General features: G+C 65.2%; 1 protein-coding gene across 1 annotated transcript; it reads right to left on the bottom strand.

Moving 5' to 3' along the window:
• Positions 1-1766: 1766 nt before the first annotated feature.
• On the bottom strand, positions 1767-20340 carry LRRC4B (leucine rich repeat containing 4B). The gene is made up of 2 exons (XM_068923425.1): positions 20020-20340; positions 1767-3785 (listed from the first exon to the last, which is right to left on the bottom strand). Exon 2 carries the CDS (start codon positions 3746-3748, stop codon positions 1781-1783), a length of 1968 nt encoding a protein of 655 aa, XP_068779526.1. The 5' UTR covers positions 3749-3785; positions 20020-20340; the 3' UTR covers positions 1767-1780.
• Between the last annotated feature and the right edge of the window lie 5076 nt (positions 20341-25416).

Genomic DNA, 25416 nt, shown 5'->3' with positions numbered 1-25416 from the left:
TGCACAGGGCTGCCGTTGCACAGCGCCATGTGCTGCACAACGCTGCTGCCACCCAATGCCATGCATTGCACAAGAGTGCCGTCGCACAGTGCCGTGCATTGCACAAGGCTGCCATTGCACAATGTCGTGCATTGCACAAGGATGCCATCGCCCAACGCCATGCACTGCACAAGGCTGCTCTTGCACAGTGCTGTGCGTTGCACACAACTGCTGTTGCACCATGTCGTCCATTGCACAAGGCTAGCATTGCACAGTGCCGTGCATTGCACAAGGCTGCTGTTGCACAATGCCGTGCGTTGCACAAGACTGCCATTGCACAGTGCTGTGCATTGCACACAACTGCTGTTGCACAATGTCGTGCAATGCACAAGGCTGCTGTTGCTCAGTGCTATGTGCTGCACCAGGCTGCCGTTGCACAATGCCATGTGTTGCACAAGGCCGCCGCTGCACAGTGCTGTGCATTGCACAAGGGTGCCCTCAATCTACTGCGGGCATTGCACAAGGCTGCCATTGCACAAGGCTGCTGTTGCACAGGGCTGTGTTGCACACAGCTGCCGTTGCACAGTGCCGTGCATTGCACACAACTGCTGTCGCACAGTGGTATGTGCTGCACCAGGCTGCTGTTGCACAATGCTGTGTGTTGCACAAGACCCTTGTTGCACAGCGCCGTGCATTGCACACAGCTGCCGTTGCACAGCGCCAGGCGTTGCACAAGACCCTTGTTGCACAGCACTGTGCATTGCACGGAACTGCCGTTGCACAGTGCTGTGCATTGCACGCAGCTGCCATTGCACAATGCCGTGCGTTGCACAAGACTGCTGTTGCACAGTGCCATGCATTGCACAAGACCCTTGTTGCAGAGTACAGTGCATTGCACACAGCTGCCGTTGCTCAATGCCGTGCATTGCACAAGACTGCCGTTGCACAGTGCCGTGCATTGCACACAGCTGCTGTTGCACAGCACTGTGCGTTGCACAAGACCCTTGCTGCACAGCGCCGTGCATTGCACAGAACTGCCATTGCACAGCGCCGTGCGTTGCACAAGACCCTTGTTGCACAGCACTGTGCATTGCACAGAACTGCCAATGCACAATGCTGTGTGTTGCACGACTGCCATTGCACAGCGCTGTGCATTGCACAGAACTGCCATTGCACAATGCCGTGCGTTGCACAAGACTGCCATTGCACAGCGCTGTGCATTGCACAGAACTGCCATTGCACAATGCCGTGCATTGCACAAGACTGCCGTTGCACAGTGCCATGCATTGCACAAGACCCTTGTTGCACAGTACCGTGCATTGCACACAACTGCCATTGCACAATGCCGTGCGTTGCACACAGCTGCTGTTGCACAGCACCATGAGTTGCACAAGACCCTTGTTGCACAGCACTGTGCGTTGCACAGAACTGCTGTTGCACAGCGCTGTGCGTTGCACAAGACCCTTGTTGCACAGCACTGTGCGTTGCACAGAACTGCCGTTGCACAGCGCTGTGCATTGCACAAGACCCTTGTTGCACAGCGCCGTGCGTTGCACAGAACTGCCGTTGCACGGCGCCGTGCGTTGCACAAGACCCTTGTTGCACAGCGCCGTGCGTTGCACAGAACTGCCGTTGCACGGCGCCGTGCGTTGCACAAGACCCTTGCCGCCCAGCGCCGTGCGTCGCCCAGCGCCGCCCGAGCTCCCCGGGGCGACGGCGGAGGCGCCGCGGCCCCCCCCCCCGCCCCCATCCCTCCCCAACCCCCCCCCACCCCAACCCCCCCCCCAACCCCGCCGGGCGCTCAGATCTGCGTCTCCTGCACGTTCTCCTTGGAGGCGCTCTTGAAGAGCAGCGGTTCGTGCACCGAGTTGAGCAGCGGGTTCTTGGCGCAGGCCAGGGCGCCGCCGCTGCTGCCGTAGTGGGCGGCGAAGGCGGCGTAGCGGTCGAGGTGGTGGTCGCGCTCCAGGGCCGGCAGCGCCAGCCGGTTGTCCCCGGCGGCGGCGGCGGCGCCGGCGCCCAGCTCGTCCTCCACGTTGATGATCTCCACGGCCCGCGCGGGGCCGTGGTGCTTGTGGCGCTGGTGCTGCTTGCGCAGCTTGTAGAAGGCCACCAGCATGACGGCCGCCATGAAGGTGATGGCCACGAAGCAGCCGATGATGATCTTGGTGGTCTTCAGCACGTCGTCCAGGTCCTTGAGGGCGCCCTCGGCCGCCGCCGTCACGGCCACCGTGAAGGCCCTGGCGGTGGCCCGGGTGGCCGGCGGCGCCGTGGAGCCGCCGGCCGGCGCCCAACCCGCCGTGGGCGTGGGGGCCACCTCGGTCTTGGCGGGCGCCGCCTCGTCGCCGCCGCCGCCGTCCGTCGTCTCCACCGTGACGGTGGTGAAGTAGGTGTAGCCGGTGGCGGCGGCGGCGGCGGCGTCGGCGGCCGAGACGTTGAGCGTGGCCGAGGCGGTGGTGTTGCCGGCGGCGTTGGTCACCATGCAGGTGTACTGGCCCGTGTCCTGCACGGTGACGTTGGTGAAGTTGAGCGTGCCGTCGTGCAGCACCGAGATGCGCACGCGGTACGAGCCGTGCGTCATGAGCGTGCCGTTGGGCGTCAACCAGTTGACCGACGTCATGGCCGTACCCGTGCGGCACTTGAGCTCGGCCGCCATGCCCTCGGTCACGTTGAGGTCGGCCGGCGGCTCCACGATGACCGGCGCGTAGCACGTGAAGTGGCTCTGCTCCAGCTCGCCGATGTAGCGGCCCCGCAGCGGCGGCGGCGCGTGGCACCGGGCGCAGCACGTCGTGTTGCTCGGCACCGTCTCCTTGAGCCACCAGCTGAGCCAGAGGACGTCGCAGTCGCAGCGCCACGGGTTGTGGTTGAGGTGCACGCGCTCCAGGCGGGCCAGCGGCGTGAACAGGTCGTGCGGCAGCGACGCCAGGTTGTTGTGCGCCAGGTTGAGCTCCTCCAGCGCCTTGAGGTCGTCGAAGGCGTTGCGCTCGATGGCGCCCACCTGCGCGTGCATCAACCACAGCTTGCGCAAGCTGCTCAAGCCTTGGAAGGAACCCGGGCGGATCATGTCCAACCTGTTGCCCGACAGCTCCAGCTCCTCCAAGCGCACCAAGGCCGTCAGGTTGGGGATGTCCTTGAGGTTGCACATGCCCAAGTTCAGGTAGCGCAGGTTGACCAGCCCTTCGAAGGCCGCCTCCGAGATGTACTCGAGGCGCTTGAGCTCGCCCAGGTCGAGGCGCCGCAGCGAGGGCACCCGGTTGAAGGCGTACGACGGGATGCTCTCGATGGGGTTGTTGCGCAGCCACAGCTCGCGCAGCTTGGACAGGTACTCGAAGGCCTGCGTGGGCACCGTGGTCAGGCGGTTGTCGAAGAGCTCCAGCGTGTTGAGGTTGGGCAGCCCGTTGAAGGCGCCCACCTCCACCTTGCGCACCAGGTTCTTGCTCAGCTGCAGGATCTCCAGGTGCCGCAGGTGCTTGAAGGTGTCCGTGCGGATCACCTGGATGTGGTTCTCCTGCAGGTTCAGGTAGCGCGTGTTCACCGAGATGCTGGCCGGCACCTCCAGCAGCTCCCGCCGCGTGCACACCACCCGGCTCGCTTGGTTGCTGCAGGAGCAAGCGGCCGGGCAAGCCGGCGGGACGTTGGCCGCCGCCGCCAGCAGCGGCGCCTCCGGCCGCTGCAGCAGCAGCAGCAGCAGCAGCAGCGGCGGCGGCGGCGGCGGCAGCCAGCGAGCGGCGGCCGGCGGCGTCATCCTAGCGGCCCGCGGCGCCGCCGCCATGGCCAAGGGGCATCGTCCGGCCTCAGGGGCCCGGGCGCTGCGGGAGAGAGGGGAGAGCGGGTGTTAGAGGAGGGTGGGATGGGGTGGAGGGTGGCGGGCTGGGGGGTGCGCGGGGTGCGGGGCCGGGGCGGTGCAGCGTGCACGGTCGATGCAACGCGTTGTGCATGGTGCATCGCGTTGACCGTGCATGGTGCAGCGTGCGGGGCTGGGGCGGTGCAGCGTGCACGGTCGATGCAACGCGTTGTGCATGGTGCATCGCGTTGACCGTGCATGGTGCAGCGTGCGGGGCCGGTGCGGTGCAGCGTGCGGGGCCGGTGCAACGCGTTGTGCATGGTGCATCGCGTTGACCGTGCATGGTGCAGCGTGCGGGGCCGGTGCGGTGCAGCGTGCACGGTCAATGCAATGCGTTGTGCATGGTGCATCGCGTTGACCGTGCATGGTGCAGCGTGCGGGGCCGGTGCGGTGCAGCGTGCACGGTCAATGCAACGCGTTGTGCATGGTGCATCGCGTTGACCGTGCATGGTGCAGCGTGCGGGGCCGGGGCGGTGCAGCGTGCACGGTCAATGCAACGCGTTGTGCATGGTGCATCGCGTTGACCGTGCGTGGTGCAGCGTGCGGGGCTGGTGCGGTGCAGCGTGCACGGTCAATGCAACGCGTTGTGCATGGTGCATCGCGTTGACCGTGCGTGGTGCAGCGTGCGGGGCCGGGGCGGTGCAGCGTGCACGGTCAATGCAACGCGTTGTGCATGGTGCATCGCGTTGACCGTGCATGGTGCAGCGTGCGGGGCCGGGGCGGTGCAGCGTGCACGGTCAATGCAACGCGTTGTGCATGGTGCATCGCGTTGACCGTGCATGGTGCAGCGTGCGGGGCTGGTGCGGTGCAGCGTGCACGGTCGATGCAACGCGTTGTGCATGGTGCATCGCGTTGACCGTGCACCGTGCAGCGTGCGGGGCCGGGGCGGTGCAGCATGCACGGTCAATGCAATGCGTTGTGCATGGTGCATCGCGTTGACCGTGCACCGTGCAGCGTGTGGGGCCGGGGCGGTGCAGCGTGCACGGTCAATGCAATGCGTTGCGCATGGTGCATCGCGTTGACCGTGCATGGTGCATTGTGCATGGCCGGTGCGGTGCAGCGTGCACGGTCAATGCAATGCGTTGCGCATGGTGCATCGCGTTGACCGTGCATGGTGCAGCGCCATGGCCAGGGCAATGCACCGTGCGCAGTCAGTGCGATGCATTGTGCAGCGTGCGGGGCCGGTACGGTGCACCGTGCGTCGTGCATGGCCGGTGCGGTGCAGCGTGCACGGTCAACGTGGTGCATGGGGCATGGTGCATCGCGTTGACCGTGCACGGTGCCGCGCTGTGGCCAGGGCAATGCACCGTGCATGGTCAATGTGGTGCATCGTGCATGGCCGGTGCAGTGCATCGTGCACCGTGCATCGTGCAGGGCCGGTGTGATGCATCGTGCACGGTCAACGTGGTGCATCGGGCATGGTGCATTGCGTTGACCGGGCACGGTGCCGCGCTCTGGCCAGGGCAATGCACCGTGCACGGTCAGCGTGACGCATTGTGCACCGTGCGGGGCCGATGTGGTGCACTGTGCATGCTCAACGCGGCGCGCTGTGCGTGGTGCATCGCGTAGACCGTGCACGGGGCAGCGCCGTGGCCGGGACGATGCAGCGTGCACGGTCCGTGCGCTGCGTCGTGCACAGCGGCAGGAACGCGCGGCGCAGGGCCACCCGGTGCGCCGGGCAGCCTGGACGTGGTGCAAGGCGGCATCGGTGCACCGTGCAAGCCCAGACCGGGGCACTTTGCACGCCCACGCACGCACACCGTGCAAGCCCAGACCGGGGCACTTTGCACACCCACGCACGCACACCGTGCAAGCCCAGACCGGGGCACTTTGCACGCCCACCTGGCACACCGTGCAAGCCCAAATCGGTGCACTTTGCACACCCACCGCAGCACACCGTACAAGCCCAGACCGGGGCACTTTGCACGCCCACCCACGCACACCGTGCAAGCCCAGACCGGGGCACTTTGCACACCCACCCACGCACACCGTGCAAGCCCAAATCAGGACACTTTCCACACCTACCCCAGTGCACCGTGCAAACCCAAATCGGGGCACTTTGCACGCCCACCTGGCACACCGTGCAAACCCAAATCGGGGCACTTTGCACGCCCACCCAGGCCCCCCGTGCAAACCCAGATTGGTGCACTTTACACACCTGCTCCGGCACACCGTGCAAACCCAAATTGGGGCACTTTGCACGCCCACCCCAATGCACCGTGCAAGCCCAGATCGGTGCACTTTGCACGCCTACCCCAGTGCACCGTGCAAGCCCAAATCAGGGCACTTTGCAACCCCCCCTGCAAGCAGCCTGGTGGGGCACCCTTGGGTGCACGCTTCCCTGTGCAGGCACGCGCATGTGCACACCCCAGTTCCTGGTGCAGCTGCGTGTGCAAGCATGCAGGGGCGCCTGGCCGTGTGCCCGGGTGAGCACGCACACGCGTGTGCAGGCACGTGCCGATACACCTGTGCAAACACGTCACACGTAATTCTGCGACCGTCCCCAGGCACACGCATCCCTGCACACGCGTGTGCGTGCACAACCAGAAACCCCTCCTGCCGGGGCAGGCACATCCTTGCACGTTTTTCGGCACACGGGTGCTTGCACTTCCCCCTGCACACCCACGTGCGCCCGCACGTTTCTGCACGCACCCATTCCTGCACACGTGTGTGCACGCGCCTCCAACAGACGTCCACGTGCGCGCGCAGCCCTGCACACGTGCCTGCGCTCGCCCTCTGCGTGCACACCCGTGCGCGCACCCGTGCGCATCCAGCCGTCCCCGGGCAAGCGCCGCCTTGCACACGTTTCCGCACGCACGTGTGCACGCCCCGCCAACACACAACCCTGCGCCCGTGCACCCTTGCGCACACCTCTGCACGCACACGCACACCCCTGTGCACACGTTTCTGCACACCCACGTGTGCACCCACACCCAACACACAGCCCGGGGCGGGCAGACCCTTGCACACACGTGTGCACACACACCCAAGCCTGGCCATGCACATCCACGCACACATCGCTGCACACCCGTGTGCGTGCACATCCAAGCAGCCTTTGCACGCACCGCCCTGCGCCCACCCCCAAACACCCCTGCGCTTGCACAGCCTTGCACACCTCCCTGCACACACGTGTGCACGCACAGCCAACAAACGTCCCGGTGAAGGCACGCCCATGCACACCTCGGCACACACCCGTGCACGCACAGCCAACCATCCTTTGCACACACACACCCAGCAAACACCTCTGTGCTTGCACAGCCCTGCACACCTCTCTGCACACACGTGTGCGCGCACACCCAAGCCTGCACATACACATCCCTGCACACACGTGTGCATGCACATCCAACCATCCTTTGCACACACACACACACCCAGTAAACACCTCTGTGCTTGCACAGCCCTGCACACACATCCGCATGCACATCCAAGTCCATGCATGCAGCCCCTGCACACATTTTTGCACACACGTGTGCACGCACGGCCAACAAACAGCCCTGTGCATGCACAGCCCTGCACACCCGTGCGCACGCACACCCAAGCCTGTACATGCGCATCCCTGCACACACGTGGGCGTGCACACCCAAGCCTGTGCATGCGCATCCCTGCCCACATTTTTGCACACACGTGTGCACGCACGCCAACAAACACCCCTCTGCAGGCACATCCCTGCACACACGTGTGCAAGCACATCCAAACCTGCACACGTGCACCCGCACACACATTTCTGCACACACGTGTGCACGCACCGCCAGCAAACACCCCTGTGCATGCACATCCTTGCACACCTGTGCGCATGCACACCCAAGCCTGTGCATGCACATCCCTGCACACACGTGTGCAAGCACATCCAAACCTGTGCATGTGCCTCTGCACACACATTTCTGCACACACGTGTGCACACACCGCCGGCAAACACCCCTGTGCATGCACAGCCCTGCACACAGCCCTGCACACCCGTGTGCACGCCCACCCAAGCCTGTGCATGCACCTCCCTGCACACACTTGTGCACGCACCGCCGGGAAACACCCCTGTGCATGCACATCCCTGTACACAGCCCTGCACACACGTGTGCACACACACCCAAGCCTGGGCATGCACATCCCTGCACACACGTGTGCAAGCACATCCAAACCTGCGCATGTGCATCCGCACACACATTTCTGCACACACGTGTGCACGCACCACTAGCAAACACCCCTGTGCATGCACAGCCCTGCACAAAGCCCTGCACACACGTGTGCACACACACCCAAGACTGTGCATGCACATCCCTGCACACACGTGTGCATGCCCACCCAAGCCTGTGCATGCACCTCCCTGCACACACGTGTGCAAGCACATCCAAACCTGCGCATACACATCCCTGCACACACATTTCTGCACACACGCGTGCACACAGAGACAACAAACAGCCCTGTGCATGCACATCCTTGCACACAGCCCTGCACACCCGTGTGCACGCACCCCCCAAGCCTGTGCATGCACCTCCCTGCACACACGTGTGCACGCACATCCAAACCTGCACATGTGCATCCAAACATACATTTCTGCACACATGTGTGCACGCACCACCAACAAACACGCCTGTGCATGCACATCCCTGCACACAGCCCTGCACACACGTGTGCACGCACCCCCCCAAGCCTGTGCATGCACCTCCCTGCACACACGTGTGCAAGCACATCCAAACCTGCACATGTGCATCCAAACATACATTTCTGCACACACGTGTGCACGCACCACCAACAAACACGCCTGTGCATGCACATCCCTGCACACAGCCCTGCACACACGTGTGCACGCACCCCCCCAAGCCTGTGCATGCACCTCCCTGCACACACGTGTGCAAGCACATCCAAACCTGCGCATGTGCATCTGCACACACATTTCTGCACACACATGTGCACGCACCACCAACAAACACCCCTGTGCATGCACATCCTTGCACACATCCCTGCACACACGTGTGCACGCACACCCAAGCCTGGGCTTGCATATCCACGCACACCCGTGTGCGTGCACATCCCAACATCCTGTGCACACACAGCCAGCAAACACCCCTGTGCTTGCACATCCCTGCGCACACAGGTGCATGCACACCCAAGCCCGCGTGTGTGCATCTGTGCACACATTTCTGCACACACGTGTGCGCACACAGCCAACAAACAGCCCTGTGCATGCACATCCTTGCACACCCGTGCGCATGCACACCCAAGCCTGTGCATGCACATCCCTGCACACACGTGTGCAAGCACATCCAAACCTGTGCATGTGCCTCTGCACACACATTTCTGCACACACGTGTGCACGCACCGCCAGCAAACACCCCTGTGCATGCACATCCCTGCACACAGCCCTGCACACACGTGTGCACGCACACCCAACCCTGGGCTTGCATATCCACGCACACCCGTGTGCGTGCACATCCCAACATCCTGTGCACACACAGCCAGCAAACACCCCTGTGCTTGCACATCCCTGTGCACACAGGTGCATGCACACCCAAGCCCGCGTGTGCGCATCTGTGCACACATTTCTGCACACACGTGTGCGCACACAGCCAACAAACAGCCCTGTGCATGCACATCCTTGCACACCCGTGCGCATGCACACCCAAGCCTGTGCATGCCCATCCCTGCACACATTTTTGCACACACGTGTGCACGCACAACCAACAAACATCCCTCTGCAGGCACATCCCTGCACACACGTGTGTGTGCACATCCAAACCTGCACACGTGCACCCGCACACACATTTCTGCACACACGTGTGCACGCACCGCCAGCAAACACCCCTGTGCATGCACATCCTTGCACACCCGTGCGCACGCACACCCAAGCCTGTGCATGCACCTCCCTGCACACACGTGTGCAAGCACATCCAAACCTGCACATGTGCATCTGCACACACATTTCTGCACACACGTGTGCACACACCACCAACAAACACCCCTGTGCATGCACATCCTTGCACACCTGTGCGCATACACACCCAAGCCTGTGCATGCACATCCCTGCACACACATGTGCAAGCACATCCAAACCTGTGCATGTGCCTCTGCACACACATTTCTGCACACACGCGTGCACGCACCGCCAGCAAACACCCCTGTGCATGCACATCCTTGCACACCCGTGTGCACGCACACCCAAGCCTGTGCATGCACATCCCTGCACACACGTGTGCAAGCACATCCAAACCTGCACATGTGCATCTGCACACACATTTCTGCACACACGTATGCACACACTGCCGGCAAACACCCCTGTGCATGCACAGCCCTGCACACAGCCCTGCACACCCGTGTGCACGCCCACCCAAGCCTGTGCATGCACCTCCCTGCACACACTTGTGCACGCACCGCCAGGAAACAGCCCTGTGCATGCACATCCCTGTACACAGCCCTGCACACACGTGTGCACACACACCCAATCCTGGGCAGGCACCTCCCTGCACACACGTGTGCAAGCACATCCAAACCTGCGCATGTGCCTCTGCACACACATTTCTGCACACACGTGTGCACGCACCACCAGCAAACACCCCTGTGCATGCACAGCCCTGCACAAAGCCCTGCACACACGTGTGCACACACACCCAAGCCTGTGCATGCACATCCCTGCACACACGTGTGCAAGCACATCCAAACCTGCACACGTGCACCCGCACACACATTTCTGCACACACGCGTGCACACAGAGACAACAAACAGCCCTGTGCATGCACATCCTTGCACACAGCCCTGCACACCCGTGTGCACGCACCCCCCCAAGCCTGTGCATGCACATCCCTGCACACACGTGTGCAAGCACATCCAAGCCTGTGCATGCACCTCCCTGCACACACGTGTGCAAGCACATCCAAGCCTGTGCATGCACATCTGCACACACATTTCTGCACACACGTGTGCGCGCACAGACAACGAACACCCCTGTGCATGCACATCCTTGCACACCCCACTGCACACCCGTGTGCACGCACACCCAAGCCTGTGCACGCACCTCCCTGCACACACGTGTGCGTGCACCTCCCAAGCCGGCGCACGCGCATCCCTGCCCACCTTTCTGCACACACGTGTGCACGCGCCGCCACCAAACCTCCCTGCCCGTGCACGGCCCTGCACCCCTCTCTGCACACGCGTGTGCGTGCACCTCCAACGCCCCCCCTCCCCGTGCACGCACACCCAGCAAACGCATCCCCGCACACGCGTGTGCACAACCCCCCCCCCCACCCCCCCCCCAGACCCGGTGCGTTCCCATCCCGGCCCCGCTCGGCCGCCGGGGCCCACCTCGCCGTGCATGCACAGCCCCCTCCCCAAACCGCCCCCCCCCTCCCCAGCCACCACCACCCACGGGCGCCGTCGCGCCCTCACCCTGCGCTATGTGGGGGGGGGGGGGGGAGGAGCCCCCCCGGCCGCTGAGCCCCGACCCGCTCGCCGCACCCGGCCTCGCAGCCTGCCGGGCGGCCGCCAAGCGCGCAGCCTTCCTCCTCCTCCTCCTCCTCTTCCTCCTCCTCCCTGCGCGCTTCCCGCAGCCCTGCTTCCTGCACCCCGCCTTGCAGCCTTCCGCCCCGCGCGAGCCCCCCCTTCCTTCGCCGGCCACCCGCCGCCCGGCTCCCGCAGCCCCTTTTCGGCAGCCCCTTTTCGGCAGCCCTCCTTCCTGCACCGCTTTCCCCCCCCACACACACCCCGTTCCCCCATCGCCTGCCGCCACCGTCCTTCCTGCACCCCCTTCTTGCAGCCCCCCCTCTTCCCTGCACCCCCTTCTTGCATCCTTTTTGCACCCCCTCCTTTTTGCATCCCCCCCTTTTTTGCACCCCTCTTTGCACCCCCCCTTTTATGCATCCCCCCCTTTTTTGCACCCCTCTTTGCACCCCCCTTTTGCATCCCTCCTTTTTGCACCCCTCTTTGCACCCCCCTTTTGCATCCCTCCTTTTTGCACCCCTCTTTGCACCCCTTTTTTGCATCCCTCCTCTTTGCACCCCTCCTTTTTGCACGCCTTTCTGCGCCCCGCTTTCTTGCACCCCTTCTTGCAGCCCTCCTTTCTGCAGCCCTTTTTGCACCCCCCCTTTCCTGCACCCCTCTTTGCACCCCTTCTTTCTGCACTCCTTCTTGCAGCCCTCCTTTTTTGCATCGCCCTTTCCTGCACCCCTTCTTGCATCCTTCTTTCGGCACCCCCTCTTTGCACCGCTCCTTTTTGCACCCCCTCTTTGCGCCCCCCTTTCTTGCAGCCCTTCTTTCGGCAGCCCTCCTGTTTTGCACCCCTCTTTGCACCCCTCCTTCTTGCCCCTCTCCTTCCCGCACCCCTTCTTGCATCCCCCTTTCCTGCAGCCCTTTTTGCAGCCCTCCTTCCCGCACCCCCCCCCCCGCTTTCTGCGCACCCCTCCTTTTTGCACCCTTCCTTCCTGCGGCCCGGGCTTCTCGCAGCCCTCCTGGCTGCACCTCTTTCGTTGCAGCCTTGCTTTCGGCACCCCTTTTTTTTCGCAGCAAACCTCCCCCCCCCCTTTTTGGCAGCCCGCCGTTCTGCACCCCTTTTTGCACGCCCCCCCCCCTTCCTGCACCCTTCTTGCATCCCTCCTTTGTGCATCCCCCCCTCCCCGCCTTGCGGCCCATCTTCCTGCAGCCTTCCTTCCTGAACCTCCCCTTTTCCATCCCTCTTTCCTGCACCCCTTCTTGCATCCCCCCCTTCCTGCACCCCCCCTTTTTGCATCCCTTCTTCCTGCACCCCCTTTTTGCACCCCACCTTTCCCCGGGCCCCGGGTGCCCGCACCCACCCCGGGGACCCTCTGCTCCCCCCCCCCACCCGCCACCCCCGCTCGCCGCGGCCTCATTAGTCTTTCCAGGCACACGGCGGTGCAGCCCCCGCCGCCCCCCCGGCCCGGCGGCCCCCGCGGCCCCGTACGCCCGCCCCAGCCCCCCCGGCATTGCACGGAGCCCCCCCGGCGTGCAATGACCCCCCCCCGGCATTGCACAGAGCATCTCGGGGTGCAATGACCCCCCCCAGCATTGCACGGAGCCCCCCGGCATTGCACAGAGCATCTCGGGGTGCGATGACCCCCCCCAGCATTGCACGGAGCCCCCGGGCATTGCACGGAGCATCTCGGGGTGCGATGACCCCCCCCGGCATTGCACGGAGCCCCCCGGCATTGCACAGAGCATCTCGGGGTGCAATGACCCCCCCCCGGCATTGCACGGAGCCCCCCGGCATTGCACGGAGCATCTCGGGGTGCAATGACCCCCCCTGGCATTGCACGGAGCCCCCCGGCATTGCACGGAGCATCTCGGGGTGCAATGACCCCCCCGGCATTGCACGGAGCCCCCCGGCATTGCACGGAGCCCCCCGGGGTGCAATGACCCCCCCCCGGCATTGCACGGAGCCCCCCGGCATTGCACGGAGCATCTCGGGGTGCGATGACCCCCCCCCGGCATTGCACGGAGCATCTCGGGGTGCAATGACCCCCCCCGGCATTGCACGGAGCCCCCCGGCATTGCACGGAGCATCTCGGGGTGCGATGACCCCCCCCCGGCATTGCACGGAGCATCTCGGGGTGCAATGACCCCCCCCCGGCATTGCACGGAGCCCCCCGGGGTGCAATGACCCCCCCCGGCATTGCACGGAGCCCCCCGGCATTGCACGGAGCATCTCGGGGTGCAATGACCCCCCCCCGGCATTGCACGGAGCCCCCCGGGGTGCAATGACCCCCCCCCCGGCATTGCACGGAGCCCTCCGGGGTGCAGTGACCCCCCCTCGCATTGCACGGAGCCCCCCGGAGTGCAGTGACCCCCCCCAGCACTGCACCGAGCCCCCTCGGGGTGTAATAACCCCCCCCAGCATTGCACGGGCCCCCCCAACACTGCACAGCACTGCATGGACCCCCCATATTGCACACACCCCTGACACTGCATGGACCCCCCCACCACTGCACGACACTGCATCCCCCCCAGCACTGCATGGCCCCCTCCCCAACCTTACACTGCGCTGCACTGGCCCCCCAAGAACAGCAAGGCAAGGGGCTCCCCCCCCCCCCCGGCATTGCAGGGCACTGCGCAGAGCCCCAGCACTGCACGGCACTGAGTGGACCCTCCTGCACTGCACACACACCCCTGCACTGCACGACACTGCACAGCCCCCGGCACTGCACACAGTCCCTAGCACTGCACCCACACCCTGCACTGCACGGACCACACGCACTGCACACACTCCCCAGCACTGCACGCACGCACACCCCCTGCACTGCACGGCACTGCACAGACCACACGCACTGCACACACTCCCCAGCACTGCATGCACACACACCCAGCACTGCACGGCACTGCACAGACCACACGCACTGCACACACTCCCCAGTACTGCACGCACGCACACCCCCAGCACTGCACGGCACTGCACAGACCACACGCACTGCACACAGCCCCTAGCACTGCACGCACGCACCCCCTGCACTGCACGGCACTGCACAGCCTCCCAACACTGCACTTCACTGCACTGATCCCCCACCAGCACCGCACTGCACACACATCCCTCTGCACTGCACACTTACCCCAGCACTGCACCACACTGCACATCCCCTGACACTGCACAGAGCCCTGGCACTGCACGACACTGCACTGATCACCCCCAACACTGCACTGCACCCCCAGCACTGCACATATCCACCCCATCACTGCACCACACTGCACAGCCCCCCCCGACACTGCACGGCACTGCACTGACCCCCACCAGCACCACACTGCACAGACCACCCGCACTGCACATCCCTTCCCAGCACTGCATGGCACTGCACAAGCCCTCCCCCCCACACACACACTGCACAGAGCCCTGGCACTGCACAGACCCCCACCATTGCACTGCGCACCCCCGGCACTGCACAGCACACCTCTTGCACTGCACAGCACTGCACGGACACCCCCTGTTCACTGCAAGGACACCCCCCCAATCCACTGCACCAGCTCTGCCAGTGCACACCAGTGTGTCACACACAAGTGCAAGGACCCTCAGCACTGCACCCACTGCACCCTGGCACTGCATGCACTGTGCCCCAGCACTGCAGCCTGGCACAGTCAGCACAGCACTCACTGCACCCCAACACTGCACCCAGTGCACCCCGGCACAGCACCCACTGCACCCCAACACTGCACCCAGTGCACCCCAACACTGCACTCACTGCATCCCAGCACTGCACCCCGGCATTGCACATACTGCATCCTGGCACAGCCCCCACTGCACCCCGGCACTGCACCCGCTGCACCCTGGCACCCGGCTCCCGCGGCCGCCCAGGGCCCAGGCGAAGCAGCCTGTAAACGAGGTAATTAAGCGCCACATTAATTACGGAGGCGAGCAGGGCCCGAGGCAGCGAGCGACCCGGCGGCGAACCGAGGGGCCGCGAGGGGGCGCGGGGAGCGGGCGAGGCCATGAAACATGACCCAAAGGTGCACACGTAAGGCCAAGCAGCACTGGACGAGGGTGCATGGGGAGCGTGCGAGGCCGTGCCACATGGGACAAGGGTGCACAGTGAGCGTGCAAGGCCGTGCAACATGGCCCGAGGGTGCACGGGGAGCGTGCAAGACCATGCAACACTGGACGAGGGTGCAAGAGGAGTGTGTGAGGCCGTGCAACACAGCCCAAGGGTGCACTAGGAGCGTGCAAGGCCGTGCAACATGGCTCAAGGGTGCAAGGGGAGCGTGCAAGGCCGTGCAACTTGGGCCAAGGGTGCAGTAGGAAGTGCAAGACAGGACGAGGGTGCAAGGGGAGCATGCGAGGCCGTGCAACACTGGATGAGGGTGCACTAGGAGCGTGCAAGGCCGTGCAACATGGTCCAAGGGTGCACTAGGAGCGTGCAAGACGGGACAAGGGTGCACGGAGAGCGTGCGAGGCCGCGCAACGTGGTCCAAAGGTACAAGAGGAGCGTGCAACACAGGGCAAGGGTGCATAGGGAACGTGCAAGACCGTGCAACAATGGACGAGGGTGCAAGGGGAGTGTGCGAGGCTGTGCAACACTGGACGAGGGTGCACAGTGAGCGTGCGAGGCCGTGCAACACTGGACGAGGGTGCACCAGGAGCGTGCAAGGCCGTGCAACAGGGGATAAGGGTGCAATGGGAGAGTGCGAGGCCGAGCAACGTGGTCTGAGGGTGCAAGGGGAGCGTGCAACACTGGACGAGGGTGCACTAGGAGCGTGCAACATGGTCCAAGGGTGCACGGGGAGCGTGCAAGACGGGACAAGGGTGCAAGGGGAGCGCGCGAGGCCGCGCAACGTGGTCTGAGCCCCCGTGCAAAGAGCACCCGTGTGCAAGGGGCACCCCCAAAACAGCTGGGTCCCGTGCAAGCGGCACCCTCGTGCGAGGGGCACCCTGAGGTTCCCCCCCCACCCCGTGCAAGCGGCACCCTCGTGCGAGGGGTGCCCTGAGGGCCCCCCACCCCTCCTCCCCATTGCACGACACCCCCCCCCGCGACACACGCGTGTGCAACCCCCCCCTCCCCTGCCCAGGGGTTGGGGGGGTGGCGGGGGGGCTCCCGGACGCCTGGGCCCCCTGCCAGCAGGGGGGGCGTCTCTCCCTCCACCCCGGGGCACACGCATGTGCGCAGGTCCCCTGCCACCCCCGCACACGCGTGTGCGTGCACCCACATGCCCCCCCCACCCCCGCGCGCTGCCGCGAGACCCACCGGGACCCTATAGCCCCTATGGGGCCTGGGGAAACCCTATAGGCCTGGGTGGGGGGGTCCTATAGGCCCCGTGGGGGTGGGGAGGGGTGGGGAGGCCCCTATAGCCCCTATAGGGCCACAGGGAGGGGGGAGTCCTGCAGTCCCTACGTGACTGGGCGGGGGGGTTGGAGAGGTCCCTATAGCCCCTATAGGGCCATGTGGGGGGGATCCTGCAGTCCATATGTGGCCAGGGGAGGTAGAGAGGCCCCTATAGCCCCTATAGGGCCATGTGGGGGGGATCCTGCAGTCCATATGTGGCCAGGGGAGGTAGAGAGACCCCTATAGCCCCTATAGGGCCACGGGGAGGGGGGTTCTGCAGTCCCTATGTGGCCGGGGGCGGGTGGAGAGGCCCCTATAGCCCCTATGGGGCCGTGGGGGGTCCTGCAGTCCCTACGTGACTGGGGGGGTTGGAGAGGCCCCTATAGCCCCTATAGGGCCACGGGGGGGGGGGTTCTGCAGTCCCTATGTGGCCGGGGGGGTAGGGAGGCCTCTATAGCCCCTATGAGGCTGCGGGGGGGGGGGGCGTGTCAAGGAGGCCCTATAGCTCCCGTGGGGCCCAAGACAACCCTGTAGGCCTGGAGGAGGCCTATAGATCCTATGGGGCTGAGGAAGGCTGGGGGGGGGGCTGTAGTTCCTATGGGATTGAGGGGGACCCAATAGCGATGAGGGGGCCCTATACTCCCTATAGGGCCAGGGGGAATCTATGGTCCCTATGGGGCTGGAGAGGGGGGCAGGGGGAGGCCTTATAGTCCCTATGTGGCCAGGGGGTCCCTATAGGGCTGGGAGGACCCCTATGGTCCCTATGGAGCCAGTGGGGCAGGTAGGCTCCTATATTTCTTATGGGGGGTCCATGGGCCCCCTATAGGGCTGAGGGGGCCGCTATAGTCCCTATAGGGCTAGGAGGGACCTGATAGGGCTTGGGGGGGGCCCTAGGGTCCCTATAGGGTTGGGAGGGGGGCTGAGGGAGCCCCTATAGATCCTGGGGGCCCTATAGCGCCTATGGAGCTGGGGGGGGCCCTATATCCCCTATCGGACTGGAAGGGAGCAGGGGCCCCCCATAGGATCTATAGGGTGGGGGGTGCTATGGCTCTGGGGGGCCCTATAGCCCCTATGGGAGCTGGGGGGGGGGGGTCGGGCCTCGCCGCATCCTCCTGCCGCGTCGCCCCCCCCCGTATCCACGGGCTCCCGTCGCCATGGCAACCGTTGCCGAGGAACCGAGCATCCTCCCCCCCCCCACCCCAGGCACCCCAGGAACCCTGGCAGAGCGGGCACTGGGGAGGACTGGTCTATACTGGGGGGACTGGTCCGGCCTGGGGAGGAGTGGTCTGTATGGGGGGGCTGGGGGGGCTGGTCCCTACTGGGACATGGGGGGGGCTGATCCCTACTGGGAGGACTGGGCCCTACTGGGGGGATTGGTCCATACTGGTGATGGGGGAGGCTGATCGCTACTGGGAGATGAGGGGCTGGTCTGTACTGGGATGACTGGTCCCTCCTGGGGGATGGGAGGACTGGTCCCTACTGGGAGGACTGGTCCCTCCTGGGGGATGGGATGACTGGTCCCTTCTGGGAGAACTGGTCCCTACTGGGGATGGGATGACTGGTCCCTACTGGGAGGACTGGTCCCCACTGGGGGATGGGAGGACTGGTCCCTCCTGGGATGACTGGTCCCCACTGGGAGGACTGGTCCCCACTGGGAGGACTGGTCCCCACTGGGGGATGGGATGACTGGTCCCGACTGGGAGGACTGGTCCCTACTGGGGATGGGATGACTGGTCCCCACTGGGAGGACTGGTCCCCCCTGGCAGGACTGGTCCCCGCTGGCAGGACTGGTCCCCGCTGGGGGATGGGAGGACTGGTCCTCACTGGGAGAACTGGTCCCTACTGGGGGATGGGAGGACTGGTCCTCACTGGGAGGACTGGTCCCTACTGGGGGATGGGAGGACTGGTCCCCCCTGGCAGGACTGGTCCCTACTGGGGATGGGATGACTGGTCCCCCCTGGCAGGACTGGTCCCTACTGGGGATGGGAGGACTGGTCCCCCCTGGCAGGACTGGTCCCCCCTGGCAGGACTGGTCCCTACTGGGGATGGGATGACTGGTCCCCACTGGGAGGACTGGTCCCTACTGGGAGGACTGGTCCCCACTGGGGATGGGAGGACTGGTCCCCCCTGGCAGGACTGGTCCCCCCTGGCAGGACTGGTCCCTACTGGGGATGGGATGACTGGTCCCCCCTGGCAGGACTGGTCCCCCCTGGCAGGACTGGTCCCCACTGGGGATGGGAGGACTGGTCCCCCCTGGCAGGACTGGTCCCCCCTGGCAGGACTGGTCCCTACTGGGGATGGGATGACTGGTCCCCACTGGGAGGACTGGTCCCTACTGGGAGGACTGGTCCCCCCTGGCAGGACTGGTCCCCACTGGGGATGGGAGGACTGGTCCCTACTGGCAGGACTGGTCCCTACTGGCAGGACTGGTCCGCACTGGGAGGACTGGTCCCCCCTGGCAGGACTGGTCCCTACTGGGGATGGGAGGACTGGTCCCCCCTGGCAGGACTGGTCCCCCCTGGCAGGACTGGTCCCTACTGGCAGGACTGGTCCCTACTGGGGATGGGAGGACTGGTCCCTACTGGGGATGGGAGGACTGGTCCCTACTGGCAGGACTGGTCCCCCCTGGCAGGACTGGTCCCCCCTGGCAGGACTGGTCCCTACTGGGGATGGGAGGACTGGTCCCTACTGGGAGGACTGGTCCCCCCTGGCAGGACTGATCCCTACTGGGAGGACTGGTCCCTACTGGGGATGGGAGGACTGGTCCCTACTGGGAGGACTGGTCCCCCCTGGCAGGACTGATCCCTACTGGGAGGACTGGTCCCTACTGGGAATGGGAGGACTGGTCCCTACTGGGAGGACTGGTCCCCCCTGGCAGGACTGATCCCTACTGGGAGGACTGGTCCCTACTGGGGATGGGAGGACTGGTCCCTACTGGGAGGACTGGTCCCCCCTGGCAGGACTGATCCCTACTGGGAGGACTGGTCCCTACTGGGGATGGGAGGACTGGTCCCTACTGGGAGGACTGGTCCCCCCTGGCAGGACTGATCCCTACTGGGAGGACTGGTCCCTACTGGGGATGGGAGGACTGGTCCCCACTGGGAGGACTGGTCCCCCCTGGCAGGACTGATCCCTACTGGGAGGACTGGTCCCTACTGGGGATGGGAGGACTGGTCCCTACTGGGAGGACTGGTCCCCCCTGGCAGGACTGATCCCTACTGGGAGGACTGGTCCCTACTGGGGATGGGAGGACTGGTCCCTACTGGGAGGACTGGTCCCCCCTGGCAGGACTGGTCCCTACTGGCAGGACTGGTCCCTACTGGGAATGGGAGGACTGGTCCCTACTGGGAGGACTGGTCCCCCCTGGCAGGACTGATCCCTACTGGCAGGACTGGTCCCTACTGGGAGGACTGGTCCCCCCCGGCAGGACTGGCCGGGCTGGGCAGCGGCTCCGCTCACCGGGCAGCGGCCGCGGGGGGGCCCCGCGCGCGGCATCCTGCTCCGCTCCGGGTCCGCTCCGGGTCCGCTCCGGGTCCGCTCCGGGTCCGCTCCGGGTCCGGCCTCCTCTAGCTCCGCTTCGGCTCCAGGCCGGCTCCGGGTCGCGTTCGGTTCCGGTTCTGTCCGGCTCCGGGTCGGCTCCGCTTCGGGTCCCGTCCGGCTCCGGGCGGGATTCGGTTCGGCTCCGCTTCGGCTCCGGTTCGGATTCCGTTCGGCTCCGCTTCGGGTTTTGTCGGGCTCCGGCTCCGGCTGCGGCTCCGGTTCGGCTCCGGCTGCGGCTGCGGCTGCGGCTGCCGCTACGACCCGGCCTGGATCGCGCCGCGGCCCGGACTGGATCGCGCCGGGCTCCGGCTGCGGCTGCGGCTGCGGCTGCCGCTAAGACCCGGCCTGGATCGCGCCGGGCTCCGGCTGGGCCCTGACACCGCCCCCGGCCACGCCCCCTAGCCCCGGCCACGCCCCTTCAGGGCCACGCCCCCTGCTACGCCCCTCTCCTGGGGCGGTGGCGCCGGCGGGCGGGGGGAGGGGCGGGTCCCCGCGTCCCCACGTGACGTCACCGCCCCCCCTCGGGTCACGTCACCTCCCATGGGGCGGCCCCGCCCCGCCCCGCCCCCGCCCCGTGTCCCCCTGTCGCGTCCCGTGTCCTCGGGTCCCCGTCGCCCCCTCCCCATGTCCCGTCCCCACGTCCCCATGTCCCGTCCCCACGTCCCCATGTCCCCATGTCCCGTCCCCACGTCCCCATGTCCCATCCCCATGTCCCCACGTCCCATCGCCCCGTCCCCATGTCCCATTGCCTCGTCCCATCCCCATGTCCCCATGTCCCATCTCCATGTCCCCATGTCCCGTCCCCATGTCCCCATGTCCCGTCACCCCATCCCCATGTCCCGTCCCCATGTCCCATCTCCATGTCCCCATGTCCCATCGCCCCATCCCCATGTCTCATTGCCTCGTCCCATCCCCATGTCCCCATGTCCTGTCACCCTGTCCCCATGTCCCATCTCCATGTCCCCATGTCCCGTCACCCTGTCCCCATGTCCCATCACCCCGTCCCCATGTCCCGTCATCATGTCCCGTCCCCACGTCCCCATGTTCCGTCCCCATGTCCCCATGTCCCATCACCCCATCCCCATGTCCCGTCCCTATGTCCCATCCCCATGTCCCATCTCCATGTCCCCATGTCCCATCACCCCGTCCCCATGCCCCGTCCCCATGTCCCATCTCCATGTCCCCATGTCCTGTCACCCTGTCCCCATGTCCCGTCCCCATGTCCCCATGTCCCATCACCCCGTCCCCATGCCCCGTCCCCATGTCCCATCCCCATGTCCCCATGTCCCATCACCCCGTCCCCATGTCCCGTCCCCATGTCCCATCTCCATGTCCCCATGTCCCATCACCCCGTCCCCATGTCCCGTCCCCATGTCCCATCTCCATGTCCCCATGTCCTGTCACCCTGTCCCCATGTCCCATCCCCATGTCCCCATGTCCCATCACCCCGTCCCCATGCCCCGTCCCCATGTCCCATCCCCATGTCCCCATGTCCTGTCACCCTGTCCCCATGTCCCGTCTCCATGTCCCCATGTCCCATCACCCCGTCCCCATGTCCCGTCCCCATGTCCCATCTCCATGTCCCCATGTCCCATCACCCCGTCCCCATGCCCCGTCCCCATGTCCCATCCCCATGTCCCCATGTCCTGTCACCCTGTCCCCATGTCCCATCTCCATGTCCCCATGTCCCATCACCCCGTCCCCATGTCCCGTCCCCATGTCCCATCTCCATGTCCCCATGTCCTGTCACCCTGTCCCCATGTCCCGTCCCCATGTCCCATCCCCATGTCCCCATGTCCCATCACCCCGTCCCCATGCCCCGTCCCCATGTCCCATCCCCATGTCCCCATGTCCTGTCACCCTGTCCCCATGTCCCGTCCCCATGTCCCATCTCCATGTCCCCATGTCCTGTCACCCTGTCCCCATGTCCCGTCTCCATGTCCCCATGTCCCATCACCCCGTCCCCATGTCCCATCCCCATGTCCCATCCCCATGTCCCCATGTCCCATCACCCTGTCCCCATGCCCCGTCCCCATGTCCCATCTCCATGTCCCCATGTCCTGTCACCCTGTCCCCATGTCCCATCCCCATGTCCCCATGTCCCATCACCCCGTCCCCATGCCCCGTCCCCATGTCCCATCTCCATGTCCCCATGTCCTGTCACCCTGTCCCCATGTCCCGTCTCCATGTCCCCATGTCCCATCACCCCGTCCCCATGTCCCGTCCCCATGTCCCATCCCCATGTCCCCATGTCCCATCACCCCGTCCCCATGTCCCATCCCCATGTCCCATCTCCATGTCCCCATGTCCCATCACCCCGTCCCCATGTCCCGTCACCATGTCCCCATGTCCCGTCACCCTGTCCCCATGCCCCGTCCCCATGTCCCATCTCCATGTCCCCATGTCCTGTCATCCTGTCCCCATGTCCCATCCCCATGTCCCATCACCCCGTCCCCATGCCCCGTCCCCATGTCCCATCTCCATGTCCCCATGTCCTGTCATCCTGTCCCCATGTCCCATCCCCATGTCCCATCTCCATGTCCCCATGTCCCATCACCCCGTCCCCATGCCCCGTCCCCATGTCCCATCCCCATGTCCCCATGTCCTGTCACCCTGTCCCCATGTCCCATCTCCATGTCCCCATGTCCTGTCACCCCGTCCCCATGTCCCATCACCCCGTCCCCATGTCCCGTCCCCATGTCCCATCTCCATGTCCCCATGTCCCATCACCCCATCCCCATGCCCCGTCCCCATGTCCCATCCCCATGTCCCCACGTCCTGTCACCCTGTCCCCATGTCCCATCTCCATGTCCCCATGTCCCATCACCCCGTCCCCATACCCCGTCCCCATGTCCCATCCCCATGTCCCCATGTCCTGTCATCCTGTCCCCATGTCCCATCCCCATGTCCCATCTCCATGTCCCCATGTCCCATCACCCCGTCCCCATGTCCCGTCCCCATGTCCCATCCCCATGTCCCCATGTCCTGTCACCCTGTCCCCATGTCCCGTCTCCATGTCCCCATGTCCCATCACCCCGTCCCCATGTCCCGTCCCCATGTCCCATCTCCATGTCCCCATGTCCCATCACCCCGTCCCCATGCCCCGTCCCCATGTCCCATCCCCATGTCCCCATGTCCTGTCACCCTGTCCCCATGTCCCATCTCCATGTCCCCATGTCCCATCACCCCGTCCCCATGCCCCGTCCCCATGTCCCATCCCCATGTCCCCATGTCCTGTCACCCTGTCCCCATGTCCCATCTCCATGTCCCCATGTCCCATCACCCCGTCCCCATGTCCCGTCCCCATGTCCCATCTCCATGTCCCCATGTCCTGTCACCCTGTCCCCATGTCCCGTCCCCATGTCCCATCTCCATGTCCCCATGTCCCATCACCCCGTCCCCATGCCCCGTCCCCATGTCCCATCCCCATGTCCCCATGTCCTGTCACCCTGTCCCCATGTCCCATCCCCATGTCCCCATGTCCCATCACCCCGTCCCCATGTCCCGTCCCCATGTCCCATCCCCATGTCCCCATGTCCCGTCACCATGTCCCCATATCCCATCACCCCGTCCCCATGTCCCATTGCCACGTCCCATCGCCCCGTCCCCATGTCCTGTCACCCTGTCCCCATGTCCCATCTCCATGTCCCCATCGCCCCATCCCCATGTCCCCATGTCCCATCCCCAGGTCCCATCCCATGTGCCTATGTCTCATCATGTCCCGTCACCGTGTCCCAGTGCCACCCGTGTCCCCATGTCCGGTCCCATGTCCCTGTGTCCCATCACTGTGTCCCTAGGTCCCCTTTGTCCCCATGTCCTGTCCCTGCATCCCCACAGCGTCCCCATGTCCAATCCCATGTCCCCATGTCCCATCCCCATGTCCCATCGCCGTGTCCCAGTGCCACCTGTGTCCCCATGTCCCATCTCCCATGTCCCTCCCGTGGGTCCCATGGCCATGTCCCCATGTCCTGTGCCCCATCGCCACGTCCCAGCGCCTCCTCCCATGTCCCTGTCCCCAGTCCCCATGTCCCCCAGTGTCCCCGTGTCCCATCCCCATGTCCCTGTGTCCCATCACCATGTCCCCTTCCTGTGTCCCTGCAGTATCCCCGTGTCCCATCCCATGTCCCTGTGTCCCACCATGTCCCATCACCATGACCCAGCGCCACCTGTGTCCCCATGTCCCATCCCATGTCCCTGTGTCCCACCATGTCCCATCACCATGACCCAGCGCCTCCTCCCATGTCCCCGTCCCTGTGTCCCCCAGTGTCCCCATGTCCCATCCCCATGTCCCTGTGTCCCACCATGTCCCATCACCATGACCCAGCACCACCTCCCATGTCCCTGTCCCCGTGTCCCCCAGTGTCCCCATGTCCCATCCCATGTCCCTGTGTCCCACCATGTCCCATCACCATGACCCAGCGCCACCTCCTGTGTCCCTGTCCCTGTGTCCCCCAGGGTCCCCGTGTCCCATCCCATGTCCCTGTGTCCCACCATGTCCCATCACCATGACCCAGCACCACCTCCCATGTCCCTGTCCCCGTCCCTGTGTCCCCCAGTGTCCCCGTGTCCCATCCCATGTCCCTGTGTCCCACCATGTCCCATCACCATGACCCAGCACCACCTCCCATGTCCCCGTCCCCTTCCCTGTGTCCCCCAGTGTCCCCGTGTCCCATCCCATGTCCCTGTGTCCCATCATGTCCCATCACCATGACCCAGCGCCACCTCCCATGTCCCTGTCCCCGTCCCTGTGTCCCCCAGTGTCCCCATGTCCCATCCCATGTCCCTGTGTCCCACCATGTCCCATCACCATGACCCAGCACCACCTCCCATGTCCCTGTCCCCGTGTCCCCCAGTGTCCCCATGTCCCATCCCATGTCCCTGTGTCCCACCATGTCCCATCACCATGACCCAGCACCACCTCCCATGTCCCCGTCCCCTTCCCTGTGTCCCCCAGTGTCCCCGTGTCCCATCCCCATGTCCTTGTGTCCCACCATGTCCCATCCCCGTGTCCCTGCGGCGTCCCCGTGTCCCTTCCCATGTCCCATCCCCATGTCCCCGTGTCCCATCACCAAGTCCCATCGCCGTGTCCCAGTGCCACCTGCGTCCCCATGTCCCGTCCCATGTCCCCGTGTCCCGGCACCGTGTCCCCGTGTCCCCCCCGGGGGTCCCCGTGTCCTGGTGCCACCTCCCATGTCCCCGCGTCCCCCCCCACCCCCGGCGCAGCCACTCGCAGGCCTCCCGGCTGCCGCTTTATTTTGGGGACAGTTATGGCTTTTTTGGGGCCACCGACAGGCCGAGACGTGGGGGGGGGGCGCC

The sequence above is a fragment of the Struthio camelus genome, chromosome 34 (genome assembly GCF_040807025.1).
Source record: "Struthio camelus isolate bStrCam1 chromosome 34, bStrCam1.hap1, whole genome shotgun sequence".
Classification (NCBI taxonomy): Eukaryota; Metazoa; Chordata; class Aves; order Struthioniformes; family Struthionidae; genus Struthio; species Struthio camelus.
This window is presented reverse-complemented; position numbering and strand designations above follow the sequence as displayed.

Excerpts from the sequence above, each read along its gene's own strand:
- LRRC4B (XM_068923425.1), bottom strand. The coding sequence starts at position 3,748 with ATGGCGGCGGCGCCGCGGGCCGCTAGGATGACGCCGCCGGCCGCCGCT.